The following is a 23,627-nucleotide window of genomic DNA, read 5'->3' on the forward strand; positions in this document are numbered from 1 at the left end:
TACCAGTTCTCTTCTCATATCCTTGACTCAGCTATTTTGTTTCACAAAGATTCCAAGTGAATCAAATTTTACATTTAGTTAATTCATACTTTTGAACTTGCAGGAACGAATGAAAGTGACTTTATACAGTGTTGAAAGTGTCACCAACAACAGTAACAAGAAAACAAGGATTGGTTTAAATTAAACATTAATAAAAAACCTTGTTAATCATTCATATATTCTCTTGTTTTTCCTTGGCAGATATTTATATGCCCTTGGACAAAAGGTTTGGAAAAGGTGGAAAAAGCGATACTTCGTTCTTGTTCAGGTTAGTAAAGTTTTCTGATACTTCAATCACTTCTAAGTAACCTAGTACTCTAGTTATTAAATAATGTACGTATGCCTGTCTAACAAAATGAAAAAGGAAAAAAAAAGCTACTTAACTTAGTCAAGTTTTTAAAGAGGCACATTTTTAAAAAATGTTCACTTAAACATGCCTGAGACCAGTCTATTCAGCTTCTAGGTGACAAGGAAATATTGTGGACTCTAATGTTACAGGATTCTGAAAGAACGCTTAATACTTGAATGTATCACTTTTGACTATTTTATTGGCTATTTTATTTGCTTTTCTAAAATGTACTCGCCTTAAATGAAATTAATTCACTTGATAGGAAGGATCTATATTAAAAATAGTTATCCGATGTTTAACATTTTGGTAATTGGTAAATTACCATTTTGGTAAAGTAAAACATTATGGCTCCCAAAAGAAATACTTTTCTTTTTTTTTTTTTTTTTTTTTTTTTTTTTTTTTTTTTTTTTTTTTTTTTTTCCTTTATTTATTTTTAGTTTACCACACACGGTTCTACATAGTTTTGAGTTCCAGTTTTTCTCCCCTCCCTCCCCCCTCCCTCCCCAAGACGGCATGAAGTCTCATATAACTGTCATGTATAACTTCGCATTGAATTAATTTATGCTCTATTCAAGTCGTGGAGAAGAATTTTGACCAATGGAATGAATCATAAGAAAGAAGAAACAGAACCAAAAAAAAAAAAAAAACAACAACAAAAAAAAACCCCAAAACCAAAAACAAAAGAGAAGCAGAAAAGGCGAGCATGTAGTGTGCCTCAGTCTGTATTCAAACTTCGCAGTTCTTTCTCTGAATGAAGATAGCATTCTCCATCGTGAGTCCCCTGGATTTGTCCTTGCCCCTTTAGGTTGCTGAGAGAAGCGCAGTATGTCAGGGTTGGTCCTCACGGAATCCACATATCTGTGGCTGTGCACAACGTTCTCCTGGCTCTGCTCCGCTCACTCAGCATTATGTCGTGTAGGTTTTTCCAGGTTGTTATGAAGTCTGCATCATCCCCATTTCTTATGGCACAATAGTATTCCATCACCTTCATATACCACAGCTTGTTCAGCCATTCCCCAATTGATGGGCATCCCTTTGCTTTCCAATTCTTGGCTACCACAAAGAGAGCTGCTATAAATATTCTTGTACATATGGGTCCTTTTCCCGCTTGCGTGATTTCTTTGGGATACAACCCTAGAAGTGGTATTACTGGGTCAAAGGGTATGAACATTTCTATAGCCCTTTGGGCATAGTTCCACACCGCCCTCCAAAATGGCTGGATCAGCTCGCAACTCCACCAGCAATGCAACAATGTTCCAATTTCCCCACATCCTTTCCAGCATTTATCATTCTCCTGATTTGTTATTTTAGCCAATCTGACAGGAGAGATGTGGTATCTAAGAGTTGTTTTGATTTGCATTTCTCTAATCAGCAGCGATCCAGAGCATTTTTCCATATGCCTATAGATAGCTTTAATTTCTTCCTCTGAAAACTGCCTGTTCATATCCTTTGACCATTTCTCAATTGGGGAATGGCTTGTATTCCTATATATTTGGCTTAGCTCCCTGTATATTTTAGAAATGAGGCCTTTATCAGAGATACTAGTTGCAAAGATTTTCTCCCAATTTTCTGCTTCCCTCCTAATTCTTGTTGCATTGGCTTTTTTTGTACAAAAACATTTCAATTTGACATAATCAAAATTATCCATTTTGCATTTTGTAATGCTCTCTATCTCTTGTTGGGTCATGAATTCTTTACTTTTCCACAAATCTGATAAGTAAACTATTCCTTGCTTTCCCAAATTACTTAGAGTATCAACTTTTACTCCTAAATCATGAACCCATTTTGACTTTATTTTGGTATATGGTGTAAGATATAGAAACATCTGGGATTCCTAGCTTAACTACTTAACTTAACTACTTAACTCAAAAATCTTGTTTATTCCCATACTATGGGTCATCTGTGGTATATGATATCACTTTAGTGCAAACAAGGAGGGAGGAAGAAACAATGTTTTCAGTGGCAATTCTTATACCATCTTGTGATTGCCCCAAGAAAAATGATTTGGTATTTTCTACCTGGCCCCATAACACTTGATTGAAAAGAGGAAAGTAAGTCAAGAGTAGTTGGCCTATACAGTGCTTTACAAACTATCTAATTGATTTTTCTCAATACATAGACTGGCTGTTCTCTCATGTAATTTAGCTTCACATCGGTAGACAAGGGTGTACTGCACTGATGACTAAACCAGAATCTAACCACATTAGAGTTCACATTGGTTCCCTGTCTTATTCCTATTTTTTTTAATATTTCATCAATAGAAATTAAATTTCAGCAATTATTTTTATTGCGTTTTCTAACCACAAAAAAGTAGTATGGCATAGTTGGTAGACTAATGGACTTTAGATTCAGGAAGAGCTGCATTCAAATCTAACTCTGAGGTTTATTTACCATCACTTTGAGCCTCAGACAACTCGCTAAGGCTATCATTTGAATTACAACTGGTTTGTGATCTGCTGAAGTGGAATAAGTCCCCACATTGATTAAGTCATAGATTCTTGATGTTTTGAAGAATCCTGGTTTAGAAATGGGAATAGTTCATGTCCATGGGAAATTCTCTTTCTCTTCTTAGTTATTGATGTACTAAAACATTTTTCCAAGTTTGCAAATTCATGTATATGAAATTAAATATACTTTTCATATATGCGTATACATACATATGAAATTAAATGTACTTTTATATCCACTTTAGAAATCTCAGTGCTGAACAAAACATGCCTATGGGTAATATCTTTCTCAAATGCATAAATCATGTTTGGGCCATATGTAGATCTTATTTACACATGCACACACATAGAACAGGGCTAAAATATACTGAGGTAGTCAGTACATAGTAATCAGAAAACTTGCTAAAGTTATAAGAACAATTGAAAGCTTCCCCACAATTCCATTTATACACGCTTTTTCGAAACCAGGATAGAAATACATGCAGGTCTAACTAGAATAGCCCATTGGGGAAACTGGATAGTTTATATTAGTGTGTTTAAAGACAACTCTCCTTGTATCTGCACACAGCTTGGAGGCCATCCTAGCAGGCTGCATTATTGAAAGGTGAAGGAGTCATTTTTAGTAGGGAGGAGAGTGTACCCCTGCTGTGTCTGCTGCTGCCATCGGCAGGATGGTGCTCTGGTGATAATGTGAATCTCATCACCACTTGTGAGTGTGTATTATGTGAGTGATATAGCTGGAGATCCTAGCCATCAGCCCAAGAATTTTGCACCCCTAGAAATTGATTGAGAGTAAGAATTTTCCTGCTGTAGAGTTGTTGTTTGAAGTGAATTCTAGGAGCTGGAAAAGTATAGACTTTTCAGATACCCTCTGCCACAGGCATTTAAATTAGAAGCAAATGCTAGAATAGGGGAGGAAGAGAATGAGGAAAATGGTCTCATTTATGAGTGTAGGGAATGTACCTATGACTTGAGTCAATGCATCTAGTTCCTAGATAAGATTAGATACAACCACAGCTTTTTCTTATCTTTTGTCCCTATTTCTCAGGGATTCTGAGGGCATACTGTAGTATTAAGAAGTATATTTTAACGTGTCAACAGTATCAGAAAATTTTAAATAGAGAATAAGAGTTATGCTTTAAAATGGAGTCAGAGGCTTGATTTTTCCGTAGCAAACATTATGATGGAAAAGATTCCAAGTCATTTCAGCATGCTTATTCATTTTCCCAGCAGTGGTTTAATGTGCTTGTGTAAAAATAATAGTAATAATAAAAAGTTAGACTGAATTAGAAGAGTTACCTTGATATCACTTATGATATTTTTAACTTAATAATATTTAAATATATAAACTTTAAAATTTAGATTTTTTATTTATTTGGATTCATCTTAAAATAAGTCTCAGTATCCTCTTTTTATACTTGTAATTGACCAAGAAGAATAACTCACAAATGATAATTGCTTTTTTGATCCATATTTAACAACGTCCCTAAGCACATTCAGGGAAAGCAAAAGATTTAGTAGAAAGAGCGCTAGATTAGTAGTCAAAGAATGGGAGCTTGAATCTCACCTCTAGCACCTACCTGTATCCCTTGACGTAGCTTTGGGACATCAAGGTAGTGAAAGCATTTGTCCTTTATTTGGCATGTTTTTTACTTACACAAAGGAAAACTCATGATCTAACATGAGAAACCCGGAATACGGAGGAGAGGATGGAGAGGTAAAGAAGATGGAGATAATTTGTCATATAAATCTCTTCATAATCTAGCCCCTTCCTACACTTTATTTCTTACACATTACTCCCCTGTCTGCCCCATCCTCACCCCACCAAGTACACTGCTATCCAGTGACATTGAACTTGCTATTTCTCATACAAGAGATTGCATCTCCCAACCTGTGTGTTTACCCTGGCTGTCCCCCATGCCAAAATTCTCTCCCTCCTCATCTCTATTTCCAAGCCTCCCTGGCTTCCTTTAAGTCTCATCTAAAATTCCATCTGCTACAAAAAGTCTTTCCCAGTCCCTCTTAATGCTAATGCCATCCTTCTATTTATTACTAATAGTTTATCCTGTATATATCTTGTTTGTACACACAAGTGTGTGCATGTTGACTTCCCCATTAGACCGTGAGCATCTCGAGAGAAGGGCTGGTTTTTTGTTTGTTTCTTGGCTTTTCTTATATCTTCAGTGCTTAACACAATGCCAAACACATAGTAGACACTTAATAAGTGCTCATTGACTTGACTTGACAAGGGAAGGTTACAGCAAAGTCAGCTTGCTGGACCTCAGACTTCATGGTCTTGAAGAACTTGACAAGAAGCAAAAAGGAACTTCAGTGATAGTCCTGAGAAATGGCAGCTCTCCAAACTGGATAGTATACCTAATTTCATATCACTCCTAATTAGTGTGAGATACAGAGTTGTTAAAACTAGGACAACTAGGATTAAATCATCCAACACGTCCCAACTAGGTATGAGGCAATGAAGTTTTCAGTTTCTTGAAAAGGTAGAGAGGATCCACATGTAGAAAGAGGAGGTAGAGGCAGTCTGTCATAAGAGAAACTACCCTCCCTCTTTGCCCCTGGCAAATGTGTGTATGTATGTATACGTGTGTGCATATACCCACACATAAATATACATATAAATAAATACACATATACATACATACATTCCTATATATACATACGCATACATATTATATATGTGTGCGTATCTATACATTTTATATATGTGTGTGTGTGTGTATGTAGGTTTTTTGAACTACCACAAACTCACTTCTAATTTTTGAGCCTCCGTTTCTTTAGCTATAAAATGATGATAGCAACACTTATCTTACCTTCTTCATAGACCATTTGTAAGGATCAAATGAGTTCCTTTGTCAGCCTAAAAGTGCTACATAAATGTAAGCTTTTTTGGTGAGTAGGGAGGAGAAGAACTAGACCTGTGATTTCATTGGCATAGGGAATTTGGAGGAAATAAACTCTACCAAGCTTTAGCCAAATTGCAAAACTCAGTGTTTCCCTAGATTGTCCTACTGCGACCTCCACACTTCTATGGACACATTGCTACCCCTGACTAATATGTCCCTGACTTCTCCTTCAAGGCCCAGTTCATGTGGTACCTTATCTAACTCTCTCCATGATCCCTTCTTCCTTAATTTTCTAAACTGTTTTCCATAGGTCAGCTTGACTCCTCTTGTACACTTAGGCATTTTCTAATATGTCTTTTAGCTATTTGTGTACCTGGATCATTTAATTGATGTTTTTAGTTTAAATTTTTACTTCTTATTTATATATTTTCTTCTTACACCATTTTTGCTTTTGACTGTGTCACTTCTCCTCCCTTACCCAGTCCACCTTTTTCTTGTAACAAAAATATTTTTGTTAAAGAAAGAATGGCAGGGTGGCAGCTAGGTGGTGCAGTGGAAAGAGCACCAGCCCTGGAGTCAGGAAGACCTGAGTTCTAATCTTACCAGCTATGTGACCCTGGGCAAATCACTTAACCCCAATTGCCTCAAAAAAAAAAGTTAAAGAAAGGATAGGGGAGAAAAGAATTTGGAAAAACTAATCAATACATCTACCAATTTTGAGAAGTATTTGTAATGTTCCACATCCATAATCCCCTATCCTTGCCAAAAAAGGGAGACAACCTTCAAAACATGGCCCATATATTTTTCCCTCGTATTTGTATTACCAGTGTCTCCCTCATGGCCTTGCACATAGTACACACCTAATAAATGTTTGTTTATAGAATTGAATTAAACTAAAGTTTCTCTGAAGATAATTGTCAGTGAAGATATAGGAAGCCGTCACATGTACCAAAATAGTTACTTTAATGATATCCTGGGAAGTTGTATAATTCTGAGCCCTACTGGGGGCATGGCCCACTGTGATTAGAGAAAACGTCCGACCCGAATACAGCAGACTTGTATGACGTCACCAGACACAGAAATAGACATCTCCTACTTTATTTTGGCCCCGTATCAAAGTGTTCAGTGCTTGTTGTCAATGCGTCAGAATCATGACTCCAAGTTGCTGCAAACAACAGCAGGCTATCAAGACATAATGTTAATTAAATATCAACTGAGTTGGCACAGGATGTAAACAGTCAGCCCATGCCATTGAAGTGATCTGTGTGCTTTACAGATATGCTGGAAGCCCGCTGTCAGTGAGACACAGGCAGGATCTACTATAAAATAAAATAATAATAATGGTACTAATAATAATGACAGATACCCTAACAACACACCTGGTGATCACCTGCAGCATACTCTTCTCACAAATCGGAGGCAGTTGGAGAATACCATTAATACGTAAGGAACATGGAATTCAGGCACAGGAGATAGATAGGCTCATGTTTACACATGGTAATGAAATCACTGACACAGGTGTGAAGTTAACAGACATGTAATGCTGTCAGTGCAAGAAGGAGCTTATGGGAGAGTGGCTGTCTGCTTCACCAATGCGGTTTGCACTTAGCACTTCCCATAGTCATTAAGAATAGAAAACTGAGACGGAATAGTTAAATGCTTGGCGAAATTACCAAAACTGTTCTGTCTAGTTTTCTGCTGTTGCTCCTCTGCTTTTTACTGCCTTGCTCTCTGTTTTGAAGAGAGAATAGAAAATTCATTGTGATTTAGAATTAGAAGATGCAGTGGTAGGGGACATCTGGCTATGGACTTTCATCAGACTAGGGATTTCTTCATTGTGGTGCACAGTAGCCATTTATCGATAATTTATCATTTAAAAGCTTTGTCTGAAGCACTGAGCAGTAAAGTAGTTTGCCGAAGGTCACGTAGCTTATATGGATAAGAGGCAGGACTTGAATCCAGATCTTCCTAATCTCAAAGGAAACCTTCTTTCCACCCTGCTGTACTTCCTCTCATAGAATTCCTCCTATATATGTTAGAGAATGATATGGGATTTCCCTATGAGGAAGAGAGGAGAAATGTCATTTTCATTTTTCAAATTTCATTTGAAAGTGACCATTCCCCTTGGAACGATTTAGTTATTTATTTTTAAAAACCAGGACTCAAACTTCCAGGTAGAAATTTAGTTTTCACTGACTGAGTTTGGGGTTCACTTTGGTGAGATGTTATCTTTTTAATTTTTAAAAGATTTCACAGAAGCCTTCTTTGATTCATAGCCCATACAAGAGATGAATATATATATATATACATATATATGTGAGTATATATATATGTGTATATATATATGTATACCCATCTTAAGAAATGAGTATATATGTGTGTGTGTATATGTATATGTGTGTATAGAGAGAGAGATATCACTGTGCAGGGTACATATGTAAATGTAGTCTGAACCAGTCATCTTATATGACAGAACTAAAATATGTCTCCAATTGCAGCTTGATGGTGCAGTGAATAAAGCACCAGGAGTCAGGGAGATGTGTTGAAATCCTGCCTCAGACTTTTACTAACTGTGTGGCCCTGGGCAAGTCTCTTAGACTCCTTTTCATTTGCCTCCACTTTCTCATCTATAAAATGAGGGTACTAATTGCACTTCCTTCCCAGGGTTGTTATGAGGATCAAATGAGATCATGTTTGTAAAGTGCTTAGCACTGTGCTTGGCACATAGTAGGCACTATGTCAGTCCTTATTTCCTTCCACCTTTCAATTAATAGAGTGAGAGCTAAGTTTCTGTGAGGGAAAGGGTAGATTTGGGGTGGAAAAGGAAGGTTAAAATGGGACCAAGCAATGTTTTGTTAAAACTGAACAAATTCTTCCAAACACCATTAGCTAAAATGAAAATGAAGATAGTAGAATGTAACTTAAGTCTTTGTTACCTAAAAACTCTAATTGGAAATTTATTGAAATTCAACACTTGTCTGCTCTGTACCAAGCACTGTGATAGGTGCTGCATGCCTCTGCCATCAAGGACCTTAGAATTTACAAAAAAGGAAAATCACGTATATAAATCAGTGTAATTCTCAAAGCAAAATATAAATACTTTCAAGGAAAATAGGGGGAAATGAGATGCAAAAATCCTTGACCTGGAGTTTGTGAATTTATAAAAAAAAACATATATATATATATATATATATATATATATATATATATATATATATGTGTGTGTGTGTGTGTGTGTGTGTGTGTGTGTGTGTATATGTGTGTGTGTGTATGTATATATGTATATATATGTATGTATATATGTATATATATATGTAACTATTTCAATATAATTGCATTCCTTTGTAATCCCATATCTTTTATTTTATGCATTTAAAGACAGTATTCTGAGAAGGAATACATAGGTTTCACCAGACTGAAAAAAGAGGCCATGACACAAAGAGTAAGAATCTCCAATGGAGAGGCTCAAAGGAGGAAGAGCTCGTCTTCCGTTTGGGAGCAGCAGGCAGTCCTCATGTGGTTTCATGAAAAAAGTAGGAATTCGAAATGAACCTAGAAGGATGAGGAGATCTTTAAGTAAGCAGAGAGGATAGGAGAGGGGATTTTGCACTTAAGGAAAGCAGACTATTTGCCACTAACATTTGGGAAAAGCAAATAGTTTACTTTAGCTAGAGTATAGAATTCTTATAAGTGACCACTAGGAAATAACATAGATTTTTTTAAAGTAGATTTAACCTATATTATTGAAAGCCTCAGATGCCAAAATGAAAAGTTTAATTTGTTGGGTAATGGGGAGTCAATGAAAATCTTTTTGAAAAGGTGAATTACATTATCAAAGTTCCATTTTAGAGATAATAATCATTCAAATTTATGTATTTTACAGCTTACTAATTGCTTCCTTCAGAACTCCAGGGCAGTTGTTGAGTCGTTTTTAAATTGTGTCTCACTCTTCATGAGCTCATTTTTGGAGTTTTCTTGGCAGAGATATTGGAGTGGTTTACCATTTCCTTCTCCAGCTCATTTTACAGATGAGGAAACTGAGGCAGGCAGGGTTAAGTGACTTGTCCAGGGTCACAAGCTAGTGTCTGATTTGAGCTCATGAAAATAAATCTTCCGGAATCCTAGCCAGTGTTCTACTCACTGCGCCACCTAGCCATCAAAGTCTGGTAGTGCAAGTATCAGTATCCTCATTTTCCAAGGGATGAAAATGAAGTTCATGGAAGTGATGCAATTTTCCCACATCCATATAGCTAGTAAAAGACATAGCTGGGACCCAAATAGGAAAGTATGACTGAAGGTAGGAAAACGAGTAGTAAATAGGCCAAAACCAGTGCAGTTTAATGAAGGAGGAGGGATAGAGGGATTCAGGGAGTTGTGTCATCACATCAAGCAGCTGTTTTGTACTTTCATCTCCTTGTGTTTCTGTGAGAGCATTTCATGGGTTGCTTCCATGGGTCACCTAAAGGGTGAAGGAGAGGCACATGGTGCACATGAGTGGGCTTCAACCTATTGCTAATGAAGAATTTTACAGGAGAAGCAATGTAAATGATCTCTAATGAATATAACAAAAATGAGAAAGTTGTATATAGCAGGAGTGAGAGATGGAAAGTTTGCATGCTCCATCAGTATGGGAACATATCTAGGCAGAACCCCAAGCAAGTTAAGTGGAGCCCTGGAAGACTCATGCATGGATTTAGTTGAGATTTACACAGGAGGAGGAGCCATGGATAAGTTATATTTTTAAATGTCAGAAAGCATACATTGCTAAAGTCACAGATACTCTACTGTATTAAAAGGACCTCAGTGTGCAGTAGGATGACAGTGTCTAATAATAAATGCTATTGGTCTATAGCATTTACCCTCAAAAGATTAAAAACTGAATTATTTAACTCTTCACGATTACTCTGCAGGGGTGATGAAAAATGAACATTAACGTGCATCAAGAGCATAATGTCTGTCTTCTCTTTTTACAATAATTTTTTTTTCATTTGAGCCTTTTCTCAGGTTCTCTTAGAAAGAAGCTCCTTTCTCCTTGCGACTGCCCCATTCTCTAAGGTGAAAATGATACACATCTTTTATCATGTTGTTTCCTAAAGTTATCTCTTTAGAATTTCTGGTTTTCCTTGGAAAGTAACTATATGGCTGGCAGTTACTAAGTATTTTTTAGTCATTAAGCATTTATTAAACACTTGCTCTTTGACAACCAACAAATATATAGTTACAAGACATTTAATCTATGATATTAAAGAAGTAATGATAGAGATATACATTTACATTTGTTAGCTCTTTCTGAGGCTTTTTAGAAAAAGCAACTTGTATCAACAAGAGATTTTAAGTGAATGTTGAAGTTGACCTAAACAGAAGCATTTCAATCCTAAAAAAAATTCTCTATTTGACCCTGCGAAATACATGCAAAACATCTTTGTTATTTATTAGTCAAGTATCAAATTTCCTCTAACTCTGCACTCTTATTAAATGGTATTAACAATGTTTGGCAAGCAATTGATAAGATCATACTCCTTTTTCATCCATCCTGGCCTTGAGGGAGAGCTATGTTTTCCTGGATTACAAGAAGCTCTGATTTTCTAATATCTCTGGCTGTACCTTTGGCTTCTGCCAAGACTATTTTCAGCTGAGGATTTGCTTTAAGCCTTAATCTTTACAGAACTGAGTGAATGGGAGTGGCTAAGCTACCAGCCGTTAACACAATTCCTGGAGCAGGGATGTAGCATAGAGGCTTGAAAATTGTGGTCTCTCTTATAGTTGGCATATAAAGGTATAGATATAGGGGACAGGTGTTGAACAGGCTGACAGTTGAAAACAAAATAGCTTTCCCTGCCAGATGTAGAAACCTTACAAGACCACAGCAACCTAAGGGGTCCTGCTAAGATCAATAAAAAGCAAAGAGGGAGCTGCTTGTGCTCTTTCCATAGATCTGAGGTCAATGTACACTTTTTTACTGTGAATGCAATTTTTACAGAGAGAGTAAAGGTGGATTGGATTAGGCATATTAAATGCTCAGCTTAGCCATGTCTTTCTCTTGTAGGGATTTTTATTTGCAAAAAAAAAATAAATTGGTTAAGCTTTGTTGAGTATTATAGCAGTAAGCTACACAGTGAAAACAAATACAGGGCTAAAGAATTCAGAGCAGGTGGTACCACCTGTTTCAGTCTAATCCCAGCCCCAACAATCTGCCACCTAGATGTGTGGCAGAATAGAGAATCTGAAAGTGACTCGTACTTGGGAGCCGAGGGAACCAGTTGTGACTCTGGTTTTGATACTGAGTCTTCCTTATATAGGAGGATTATTACAATAATCCGTGCCAGTGGATATTGACAACTCTGGTGAATCAACTATAGAAAATCATCCCCCTATAAACTTTGCTTTGCTTGACTGGAAAGCTAAGTTTGAAGTTCAGAATTGCAATCTAGATGGATGTGTCTGAATTGATGCTGCTGGTGCATTTGCTGTAGAAATTTGAGTAAGAGCAGAACCCAAAAGGTGATGTGGAAGAGAGCTCCCCGCCAAAAAAAAATTGTAGGAAGCACGAGAGTGGAGGTGTTTTGGCCCTAGTTGCTAGGGAAATGGAAGTTGGAATGATCTTGAGTTGCCATCTTTGGGGTACATGAGTATGCCGAAAACCAAAATGCACCATTTTCTGTTATCAAGTGGATCAAATATCCTAATTGCTTGTGACAGCTCTCATGGTAGTTAGTATTTTATTACTCTCCCATCTGTACTCCCATTACTTCTTTAGACCCAATTAACTTTGTCAGATTATGTTGGCTGAGACTGAGCCATCAAAATGAACAAAAACTTTAAAAAACCCCAGCATGGCTCAAGAATTGCCTGATCATTACCAACTTTAATTTACTTTTCTTGGATTAGAATGAGTTAGGATTTTAGAAACAGGGTGGTTTGGTCAAAGCTCGCCCCTTTGCACAGCGTTTTATTCATACTTAATGCTTCAAAAATTATCTTACTTTAAAAATCAAGCTTTACCCTTTGCTAAATAAGCTCAGATTTCAAACTCAAATGCTCAATTAGAAATTGGGAGCAAAACATAAAACAGAAACGTCAATTGATGCAACAAAATTCTTTGTCAAACAGGAGACAAACTTTCTACCAGAAAGGCCAATTTTAAATGGTTTTAAAACACAAGTATATATTCAGTACACATGAAATAGCATCATGCCTTTGACAAATAGACTGGGTCAAAGATTTACAAGAATCTTTGCAGGTAACTTATTTTATTTGTTTCTTAGACGTTTTTCATTATGGTGACAAATTCTTATAGAGAGGTAGAATAGCATATTAGGGAGGGTCTAGACCTGAGTTCAAGTTCTTCTTCTGAAACACATTAGCCTTTTGACTATAGGCAATCCACTTTAGTTTTCAATGCCCAAGACAACCTTCAGAATATTAACTACTGAGTTGCCTATCTGCATTTACAGAGAGATTTCCCACACCAGGAGTTTCCTACCTACACTGAGTAACCACAGGTCTGAACATATAAACTTGGTTGTCCCAAAAGTCTTAGCGCAGATAGCTAATACTTATTAACCATTTTAAAGTTTGCAAAATACTTTACATAATGTTAATCTAACAGTATAAACAGATACCAACAACAACTAAAGAAGTATAGATCTGAACAGTTCATTTCCTCTCCACCCATACAGAGAGCTCCTGTCACTTATTAATATCTCTAGTATCAAATATGTAGTCTTATATGTCATTCAAAGCTGTTTGTAACCTGGCCTCTTCCCACCTTTCTAGTCTCCTCATACTTTCTCTTCCTCCAAGAACGCTATGTTCCAACAATACTGGACCTCTTAAAGTTTCTTGAGCATAACACTGAACTTCCTTCTCTGCACCTTCACATTAGCTGTTTCCCATATCTGAATGTTCTACCCTCTTACCTCCACATTTTGGTTTTCCTAACTTTCTTCAAACCTCAGCTCAAATCCCACTTATCCCAGAAGGCCTTTCCAGGTCCTTCTGGCTCCTACTGCCTCTCCTGTTCAGACTGCCTTGTGTCTACTCTGTGTATATCATCTCTCTATCTGGTTGCTTAGATCCTATCATATCCATTAAAATGTAAACTTTTTGATGGTTACAACTATGTTTTTGGCCTTTTTTGTATCCCTAGCATGTTGTATAGTGCCTGGTTAATAATAACTATTTAAGAAATATTTTTGACCTAACTTGAAAATTTTTTTAAAAGTATTACCCTAATATACAACAACAATAAAGCATTGACATCAAATATGTGTTTTGGGCAGTAACATTAGCTAATATTTCCATTTCATTTTACAGTTTGTCATTTCTCACAAAAGCCCTGTTATCTAGGTAATTATCATTATCTCTCTTTTGCAGACAGTAAGACCAAAAGGGTTACATAACTTGCCCAACATTATATGGCTTATCAGGACCAAGGCAAAACTTAGGGTGAAGTCTTTTGACTCCAAGTTCATCATGTACAGCTGTGTGAATACCCATTGGTTCTCTGATTTCCAATAGGGCTAAGGCAGAAAAGATATCAGAAATAAGCACACTCATTCAGAATGTTCCTTAGAAGGTATGGGATTTCTGGAAGAGTTCCACTGATGGGGAGAGGAACTTGATATCTGGAATATATAGTGGTACAGTAAGAGATTTTATTTATAAAAAAAAATGTCAGTTCCTTCTGTCCAACTTAGTCTTTCTCTAGAATTGTAGTGATCCCCCCGCAACTCTCCCCATACCTACACACAAAAGCAAAATCCCCAGAGTTCTTTAAAGAATATGGCCCTGATTAGATAGAAGAGTAAACATAAAAACAAACATGCCAATCTGTTGGCCCTTCAGTGAATTAACCATGCCATAGGCCACAAGTTCTGCTGATTTGAGTTTGATTCTATACTTTTACTAAGTCCTGACATTTTTATTTATACTCTCTTCCTTGTACCCCACCCTCAAAGACTTCCTTTACAAAGAACTCAACAGCCATGAGATTCAGACCACACTTACTCCATCTGTTGATAAATCCTACCAATAGGACAATCGCCTTAATGCTCAGAGCCATCCCTAGCTCTTGGGTATCAGCTATGGTATCTATCACTGAATATAAACCTCTTATATTTGGCCCCATAAGTTTCTTCTCTACATATCTGCTGTTTTTGTAGTGACAAAGAACTGGAGAATAAAGGGGTATCCATACATCAGTGAGTGAACAAATAGTAGTGTATAATTTTAATGGAATATTACTGAGCCATAAGAAATGTAAAAAGATTTGGTTTCAAATCATCCCAGGAAGACTTGTATCAGCTGATGTAGGGTAAAGTGAGCAGATCCTGGAGAGTAATTTATACTATAACAACAAAATTCTAAATAAAAATCACTTTGAAAAATTGTAGAATTCTGGACTACTGGTAAGACACAATTCCAAAGACTTGGTGATAGAGCATGCTACCCACTTCCTAAGAGAAGTGATGAACTCAAGGTACAAAATGAGAGATACATTTCTGTATTTAAACGAGGGGATTTGTTTTGCTTAACTATGTATACTTTGTACAAGGACTTAAATTTTCTTTCTTTAGATTGGGAAAGAATGAGGAAAGAGGGTCAGAAGGAACAAGGGGACTTAATGTTACAATTTTTTTAAAGAAAAGTAAAAATGACAATTATTAAATAATTTTTAAATGCATAAAAGAGAACAGAATGAAAGTCCATAGGAAATCTGGATAAACAGGACGGCTTGGTAGATAACATGTCGCATTTCTTATTTGCTTAAAGAGAAAAACTAGCCATTTATAATATATTGGCATATGGTTTTTTTTTTCAGCTCTGTTTTGTTATTTTAAAATGTGTATCTTTAGTGTTAAAGTTCAAATTTTTTTTAAAACATAACTAAAAAAAATTAATAGTAAGGCACTGTTTTTTTTTTGTTAATAAAAATTTATTCAAACCTAGGAGTAAATGGAGGTGATATAGCTCCTAGGGATCATGGGCTTCTATTTAGTTTAGACTTTTTTCCAAGCCTAATACAAATAAGGTAGGAGCTCTCTAAGTGAGTTAGCTGAATCCCATTGGAAAACAGATGCTTTGAGCTACAGAAAAAGCTGTTTTATCTGGCATTTTTCCAATTGGGAAGCTCTGGAAACCATTATATCTGTTATCCTTTCGTATACGTTTTAAATCTAGTAATCATGCCCAGGTTAATTTAGAATATTCTCAGATTGGTTCAGGGTTAGTGAGTGTTTGTCATTACCATTGTTTTTGAGGAAAGAAGTAGAAATTGAACTGCCTCTTGGTGGTTTCACAAACAGTGGTGATTTTCATGCAAATCACTGCTCTTTTATTCATTTTATACATCTAAGTAGGAAAAGCTAGAGGAATTGTAAAGATCTCCATCACCTAGGGTACCAGGAATTAAATCTTAGTTAACTAGAAGTGTTGGTTAATCAGATAGCACCAATGCTTCTAACCCCTGTTCTTCTTCCAACATCCTTTTACCAAATGCCAAACTGAATAATTGATCTTAACTTTCTAGTCATTAAAATTAACATCTGACATAATAGGGTATAGATTTGGTTATCTTTCTTTTTTAATTAATTAATTATTATTATTAATTTGGTTTCCAACACTCAGTTCCACAGGTTTTTCAGTTCCAAATTTTCTCCCCTTCCCTCTTCTTCCCCCTACTCCCCCCAAGATGGCATGTAATCTGATATAGGTTCTACATATACCTTCATATTAAACTTATTTTCCCAATAATCAAGTTGTAAAGAAGAATTATAACCAATGAAATGAAACATGAGAAATATGTACCAAAACCTAAAATAAAATAAAATTAAAAAGAGAGAACAAATAGCTTGCTTCAGTCTGCATTCAGATACCGCGATTCTTTCTCTGGGTGTGGATAGCCTTTTCTATCATGAGTATTTTGGAGCTGTCTAAGAACTTTCCATTGTTGAGAAGAGCCAAGTCTATCAAAGTTAGTCATCACAGAAGCAATGTGTCTGTGACTGTGTACAGTGTTCTCCTGGCTCTGCTCATTTCACTCATCATCAGATCGATCATATAAGTCTCTCCAGGTTCTTATGAAGTCCATCTGCTTCTCATTTCTTATAGCACAATAGTATTCCTTTACATTCATATACCACAAGTTGTTTAGCCATTTCCCCTTAATTTCCAATTCTTTGCCACCACAAAAAGAGCTGCTTTAAGTATTTTTGTATATACGAGTCCTTTTCAACCTTGTATGATCTCTTTGGGATACAGGCCTAGAAGTGGTATTGCCATGTCAAAGGGTATGCACATTTTTATAACCCTTTGTATAGTTCAAAATTGCTCTCCAGAATGATTGGATCCATTCACAACTCCACCAGCAATGTAACAGTGTTCCAATTTTCCCACATCTTCTCCAGTATTCATCATTTTCTTGTTTTGACATATTAGCCAATCTGACAGGAGACATGTGGTACCTGAGAGTTGTTTTGATTTGCATTTCTCTAATCAATTGTGATTTAGAGCATTTTTTCATATAACTATAAATAGCTTTAATTTCTCCATCTGAAAACTGCCTATTCATATCCTTTGACCATTTATCAATTGGGCAATGACTTGTGTTCTTATCAATTTGACTCAGTTTATGGCTACCTTTCTTCTGTGTAATACAGGTCTTTTTTTTAATAGTCCAGAACAATAAGCGTTAGTATGGTTTGTTTTTTGTGGGGGGTGGAGGGTGGGTAAGGATACTTTATACTGGAAAAGCTGAGTTCTAGATTAGTTTGGCCACTAGCAAATAACTTTGCCTGAATTTTCTGTCAAATAAGGGAGTTAAAGCATTTGACTTCTAAGTCCCTTAAGGATCTAAAATACTGTGATTGTATCATGTGCTAAATCACTATTAAAAATCTCTTCTAATTCATCATATTTGGACCTGATATTTCAGAAATGTAACATATCATAGTTTCCTTCCAATTCAAATCAATTTGTGAAATGGTGCAGGGAAACACAAATCTCTAGGTCTCACAATCCATACATCTTCAATCATTTTTCTTCTCAGCATCCTCAGATATATAATGGCAGATTTCAACACACTCTTTGAAATTTGTGGATATCTTTGAAAACTTGTTTCAATTCAGATGTCCATCCTAATTAAATCATATTACAATGTTAAGATGAGTATGTTAACAGAAGAAAGTGACAACTGGCACATCTACCTACAGCTCTACTGAAGCATATGTAAATGAAAAAAATCGTATTTCCAATTGACTAGCATGCTTTCTCTCAATTTTAATTGCTCTTCAATTGACAGATAACTTTACTTAGCCTTTAGTTTCTCTGCAGTTACTTAATGATTCATAAAGCACTTAAATGTACCAAGTGAAATCACAATTTACAATAGCTTTATGTCTTTCATGAAGGAAAATATCATCTCTACCATTTTTAGATCAATTGCCCCATAATTTACCTGTTTTCTGAGTTCTGTTCTTTAATGATTTCCCTGAAAGCAGAACATGCCATTGTACATAGCTGAGGGGCTATTGAAATTGACTCATAACGTAATATATTTATTGCACTGAAAGACTAGAAATGATTAGTTGAGGAGGGAAGATAGAAGTTTGAGCAACTGAAACGATTAATGTTCTTTCTGAATAAGATAAATATATTGGAATGTTTCTGTAAAAATAACTCTTAACTCTCCTTGTGGCAAATACATTTATCTACTTTTCATGGATGGAGAATCCAAGATGAAGGGTAAAATGACTTTCCCTTACCACAAAATCAGCGAATGAAGTGAACAACAAAGAAATGGGCTGAGGAGGGTGAAGGGGGCAAGTTTGTACAGGATCTTGAAGACAGGGGCAAAGTTTTATGAGGTTGTGAAATGAATAAGAAACAAGATTCTCAAGATGAAGGTGATGTTTTCCTACTTCTGAGTTCAGGTAAATAAATGAAAAGAAGTGGATGAAACTTGCTGGATTTCCTGGCAAAGGCAACTTTCACTGTGGTAGTTGTGTGCTCCAAATAATAATTGCTTGAGATTTTTGCTCTCCATGCAGGGAAGATAGACATTCCTGCCGTCCTCATCTCTCTCTCAGTTGGGGCCAGATTGTTCATGTGGTGATATGTCAGAAGACTTTCAGACCAGTTTTCCAAGACTCTTATGAACAAGTTCAAAAAGAACTTAAAATCCATGTTGATTTTAAGAGACATTTCTTCATATTTTCATGATTTGGTTATACTTAGCTTAAAGAATAATGCTTCATGGAAAATCTTTGGTACAAAAAGAATTTTACTGAGTTCCTAAATAAGTTGCATTTTAATACTATAAGTTGCCTTATATGCAAGCTAAACCGTAAATGATTCAGATGTTCAGAGCTTATAATAATGAACTCAGTGCTCAAAAGTGCAGTTTCTTTCTTCCACCTACAAAATCTTCAGCATGAACAAGATCATATAATGCATTAGGATTTAATGATTATCTAATGGAGTAAAAGTTGAAGACCTGGAAAATTCTAAGCTTAACCTCAGGAGTTGAAAAGCTGTAATGGTTACAAAAAAAAGAAATTTTGCCCTAAAACTGCAGAAAGGATTCTTTTTTGAGCACCGTAAAATGAGTATTTTTGCTTCATTTTCCAAAGTAATACGCAAAAATTCCATTTATATAGGTCCAGAGATAGGTACCCTTTTTGTGCATTAAGTGAATGTCTTTGGGTTAGAGGCTTACTGACAATCCTTGGGGTAGAGAAAGGAAAGAAAAAATCATTGAGAGAGTGAGAAAAGTCAGGAGAAAATAAATAAAGTACCATGTTGGGCAAAGAGCCTTTGAGTACCTGCTCACCAATAAACAGGAAGATACCACTTCCCTATCATTTTTAACCATGCAAATTAGATTGTGTTGAGACTCCTTCTCCCTCACCCCCAACTGCCTTATCAATTGAAATTTAACAATTAAGTACCTATTATGTACTAGGAGCTAGTTATACAGATACTAAAGTTAATAGAAATTAATATAAATTCTAAAATAGCCCCCTGCTTCAAGTAACTATTTATAGGAAGAGGAAGAGAGATACAACATTCACACAGCTAAGCAAATGCAAACTAATTTGAGAAAGGAGACATCATCACAAGTCAGGGAATCAGGAAAGGCTTCATGGAGGTGGTCCTAGAGGTGAAACGGTAGTGAATTCCAGGATGGGGGAGAAGAGAAGGGAGGAACAGTCATTACAAAGACACAGAGATAGAAAATGGGATGATGAGTTTAGGGAATAGCTGAACAGTTTGAGTAGAACCTAGAATTTTTAAAGAAGAGTAATAATAATCAAATAGTTAATAATAATATGGTTAATACAAAATTAATCTTATAAAGTGGCTAGAATCAGATTGTAGAAGGCTTGCAGATCCTTGAGTTAAAGGAAATGAAGGAGAGAATCATAAGATCTCAGAGTTGAAAAGGAGGCTGACCTCTGCCTCTGCATCATATTCAACAACTGGACATCTAGCCTCTATTTAAAGACTTATGATGAGGTAAAAATACCTCCTAAGATAAGAAAGAAGGGAGGGAGGGAGGGATGGATTTGTTAAATGCTTACTAAGTGCCAAGAACTGTGCCAAGCTTGGGGGATACAAGTCCAAAAACGAATACAGGCAATACCTGCTGCCAAGGAACCCATGTTCTAAGAGGGAAAGATAACATGTATAGGAAAATTGTGTCCAGGGAGGGGTCTTTTAATCTGGAAAGTTAGAAGAATACAAGAATGGTAAGTATGGTCAAAGAGGAGTTGATCAAAATACCCTTTCCTAAAGCCTATTCCTAAAGTATTGATTTGATTTTAATTCCCAGAGCAAGAAGTCAAAAGGGAGGGTAGAGACGACTCATTCAGTAGAAGCAGACAACTTAATAGAACATTAGATATAGTCCGGGGATGGCTAGATGTTGTGGACTGTGTCAATTCATATTCGCTCACCAGTCAAGACTGGTCAGATCCCAACATGGGAATTCCAAAGATGAGTAAATGAAACCCCCTAGGGCATGGTCTTTGGAGGTATAGTAGTCCTGAGAATGCAACAGCAAACAAACTGATTCTAGCCATGCCTCTCCCAAAGCTGCCATTGTGAAGTTAATTTTATGGAACCTAAGTGGAAAACTTTACATTTATCTCTTTTAATTTTCATCTTATTCAGACCAAAAGCTTCAAAACATATGAACAAACAGTTCTCAAAAAGAGAATTGCAAGCTTTTAACAGCCATATGAAAGAATGGGTCGGATCACTAATTATAAGAAAAATCTAAACTACTCTGAGGCAATGTGTCAACCTCAACAAATTGGCAACAATTACAGAAGACAGGAATAGTTGGTGTTAAAGGGGTTGTAGAAAGAAAGATACACTAATGCATTTTCAGTGAAGCTATGAGTTGGCCCAACTATTCTAGAAAGGAATTTGGCATAGAAAGTGACTGTACAGGGCAGCTAGGTGGTGCAGTGAATAGAGCACCGTTCCTGAAGTCAGGGGGACCTGAGTTCATTGACATACTTACTAGCTGTGTGACCTTGGGCAAATCACTTAACCCCAATTGCCTTGCCTTCCCTGCTCAAAAAAAAAGAGAAAGTGACTGTAACATCCATACCCTTAGACCAAGAGATTCTTCCAGGCATGTCCCAAAGAGGTCATTAACAAAAAGAAAGGATCCACATATACCAAAATGTTTATAGCAGCATTTTTTTGTAGCAGCAAAGAAATGAAAACAAAGTAAATGCCCACAAATTAGGGGATGGCTAAACAAATAATGGTATATGAATATAATGGGATACTACTGTGCTGTAAGAAATTATGTAGGTGACAAATGCAGAGAAATATGGAAAGATTTTCATTAACTGATACAAAGTGAAGAAGTAAAGTCAAGAAATATAAATATATATATATATACACACACACATACATACATGCACACACATTCACATACAACTACAAAAAATTAAGTACAAAGCACAGCAGTGAAACAATCAAAATTGAATATTGCAAAAAAAATTTTAAATGCTTGACTCCAAAGAAAAGAGATGAGAAGACACCTCTTCCTTGTTCTTCTACATGGATCCGGCTCTGCATGTGAGGAGTATTGCATATAATGACAATTTTTTTTTACTGTGTTGATTGGTTTTGCTAAATATTTTTCTCTTCCTATTTTTTAAACTATTTTAAGGAATGGCTCTCTAATAGTGGAAAGGGAAAATTCTAGGCAATGTGAAAACAAAAGAAGTAAAACCTAGTTTTAAAAAAAAACTTTTATCTTACTCAATTCATTTCATCTTTCTCCTTCTAGCCTGGTAGTATTTTTCTGTGTGTTCTGATCTCTCACAGTTTCATGTCATCTGAAAATTTCCCATGTATGCCCTCTATAGCATTAACCAAATAATTAATATACGTACTGGACATTTTCTAAACCTGTAGCATAAGTAGTACAAGATTATCCCCATTTTATAGATGAGAAAAATGGGCCTCAATGAAGTATATGTCATCTAGCAAGAAGTGGTAGATTCAGAATTTAAATACAGCCCTCCTGATTATAATTCTAACATTCTCTCCACTCCTTACACACTAAAAATGCATTAAATATTTCCATTTTTACTCTTTAAAGCATCAGGTACACTCAAGTCTGTTGACTGCCTTGTGACTGTATTTTCACTAACTCATGGTTCCCCAGTTCCTGCAAAGACTGCTAGAAAACCAAATATGGGGAGCTTAATATGGAAGGCACTTTTAAGTTAGTTTGGGATCTAGTAGAAGAGAGAGAATTCTTCTGGTGCCAGAAAAGGGTCAATCACTGTGGGGGGGTGGGGGGGGGGGCGGGGGAAATAGCTGTGAAATATTTGTCTAGAGGATATCTCTTCTAATCTCTTCATTTTATCAGGCCTGGGGGAAGGGGAGGATGTAAAGGTCACAGAATAAAATATAATGCCAGAACATAATATAAACCAAAAAAATGTGGTTAGGCCTTTAGTTCCTTGGAGCAGTGAAAGCATTTGTGAGAACTCATCAGATCAGTAATCTCTCTACTTATCCAATGGTCAGAATTCCTATAAATCCATCCCTTTGGTACATTCCTTTTAAAATGGTTTTAAACTGGTCTTGAACCTAGAAATTAATTGAAAGTTAGGGACAAAAACCCACTAAATGCCTCAAAATGGCTTCCACAATGCCTGTACTGTTACTCCACACATTGGGAAGCCATGTTTTCTGAACCAAAAATCAGAATATGTATGCTTTGATAAAATAAATTCCTTCTGCAAAACTTCATTAAAAGTCTTCAAATGGGGGCTACTCTAGAAGAGGATTGTAACGAAAGGAGTTAAGCCAGTCCCTGACTTTTCCAGCACAAAGTTTGTTTAACTTTATACACAGTGCTGAATTGTTGGGTTTCCTTTGGTAACCTTGGGTGCTACCCTAGCCCAGGCTGTAGGACCTTCACCAGTCATCTTGACTTATGTCTTGCCACTAGACTTTGAGAGGGTAAGGCTTACAACTTTGCCGTACTTAAACTCAATTCACTCTCAAGTCAAGATGTCACCCTCATGATATCATTGGTCCTCTTTGAGATGAAGGAAGAACAACATCCCAGGCTGCGGACGTAACATGTTAGATATGCTTTGGGAAACTCAGTAGGAGTCAGGAAGACTTGAGTCCAAATTCAGCTTCAGACACTTATTAGCTATGTGACCCTGGGCAAGTCACTTAACCTCTGTTTGCCTCAATTTCCTTAGCTATAAAACGGGAATAAGAGCACCTACCTCCAAGGGTTGTTGCAAGAATCCCATGAAATGTTATTTTTAAAGTGTTTGGCATAGTGCCTGGCACATAGTTTTGATGCATAAAAAGTTAAGAAATGTTGCTTTTTATTACTTCTCCTTGATCATTTGCAAATCCATTTTGAGGCACGCA

General features: G+C 36.3%; 1 protein-coding gene across 6 annotated transcripts in view; it reads left to right on the top strand.

Annotated features, from left to right (window-relative positions):
• CADPS2 (calcium dependent secretion activator 2) overlaps window positions 1–23,627 on the top strand; it is a 730,659-nt gene that overhangs the window by 481,483 nt on the left and 225,549 nt on the right. For all 6 annotated transcript variants that reach the window (XM_036759293.1, XM_036759295.1, XM_036759294.1 and 3 more), the window contains exon 9: window positions 241–307. In XM_036759293.1, the coding sequence (XP_036615188.1) occupies window positions 241–307 (67 nt within the window). The remainder of the gene's footprint in view (window positions 1–240; window positions 308–23,627) is intronic.

This window comes from Trichosurus vulpecula, chromosome 5 (genome assembly GCF_011100635.1).
Source record: "Trichosurus vulpecula isolate mTriVul1 chromosome 5, mTriVul1.pri, whole genome shotgun sequence".
Taxonomy (NCBI): Eukaryota; Metazoa; Chordata; class Mammalia; order Diprotodontia; family Phalangeridae; genus Trichosurus; species Trichosurus vulpecula.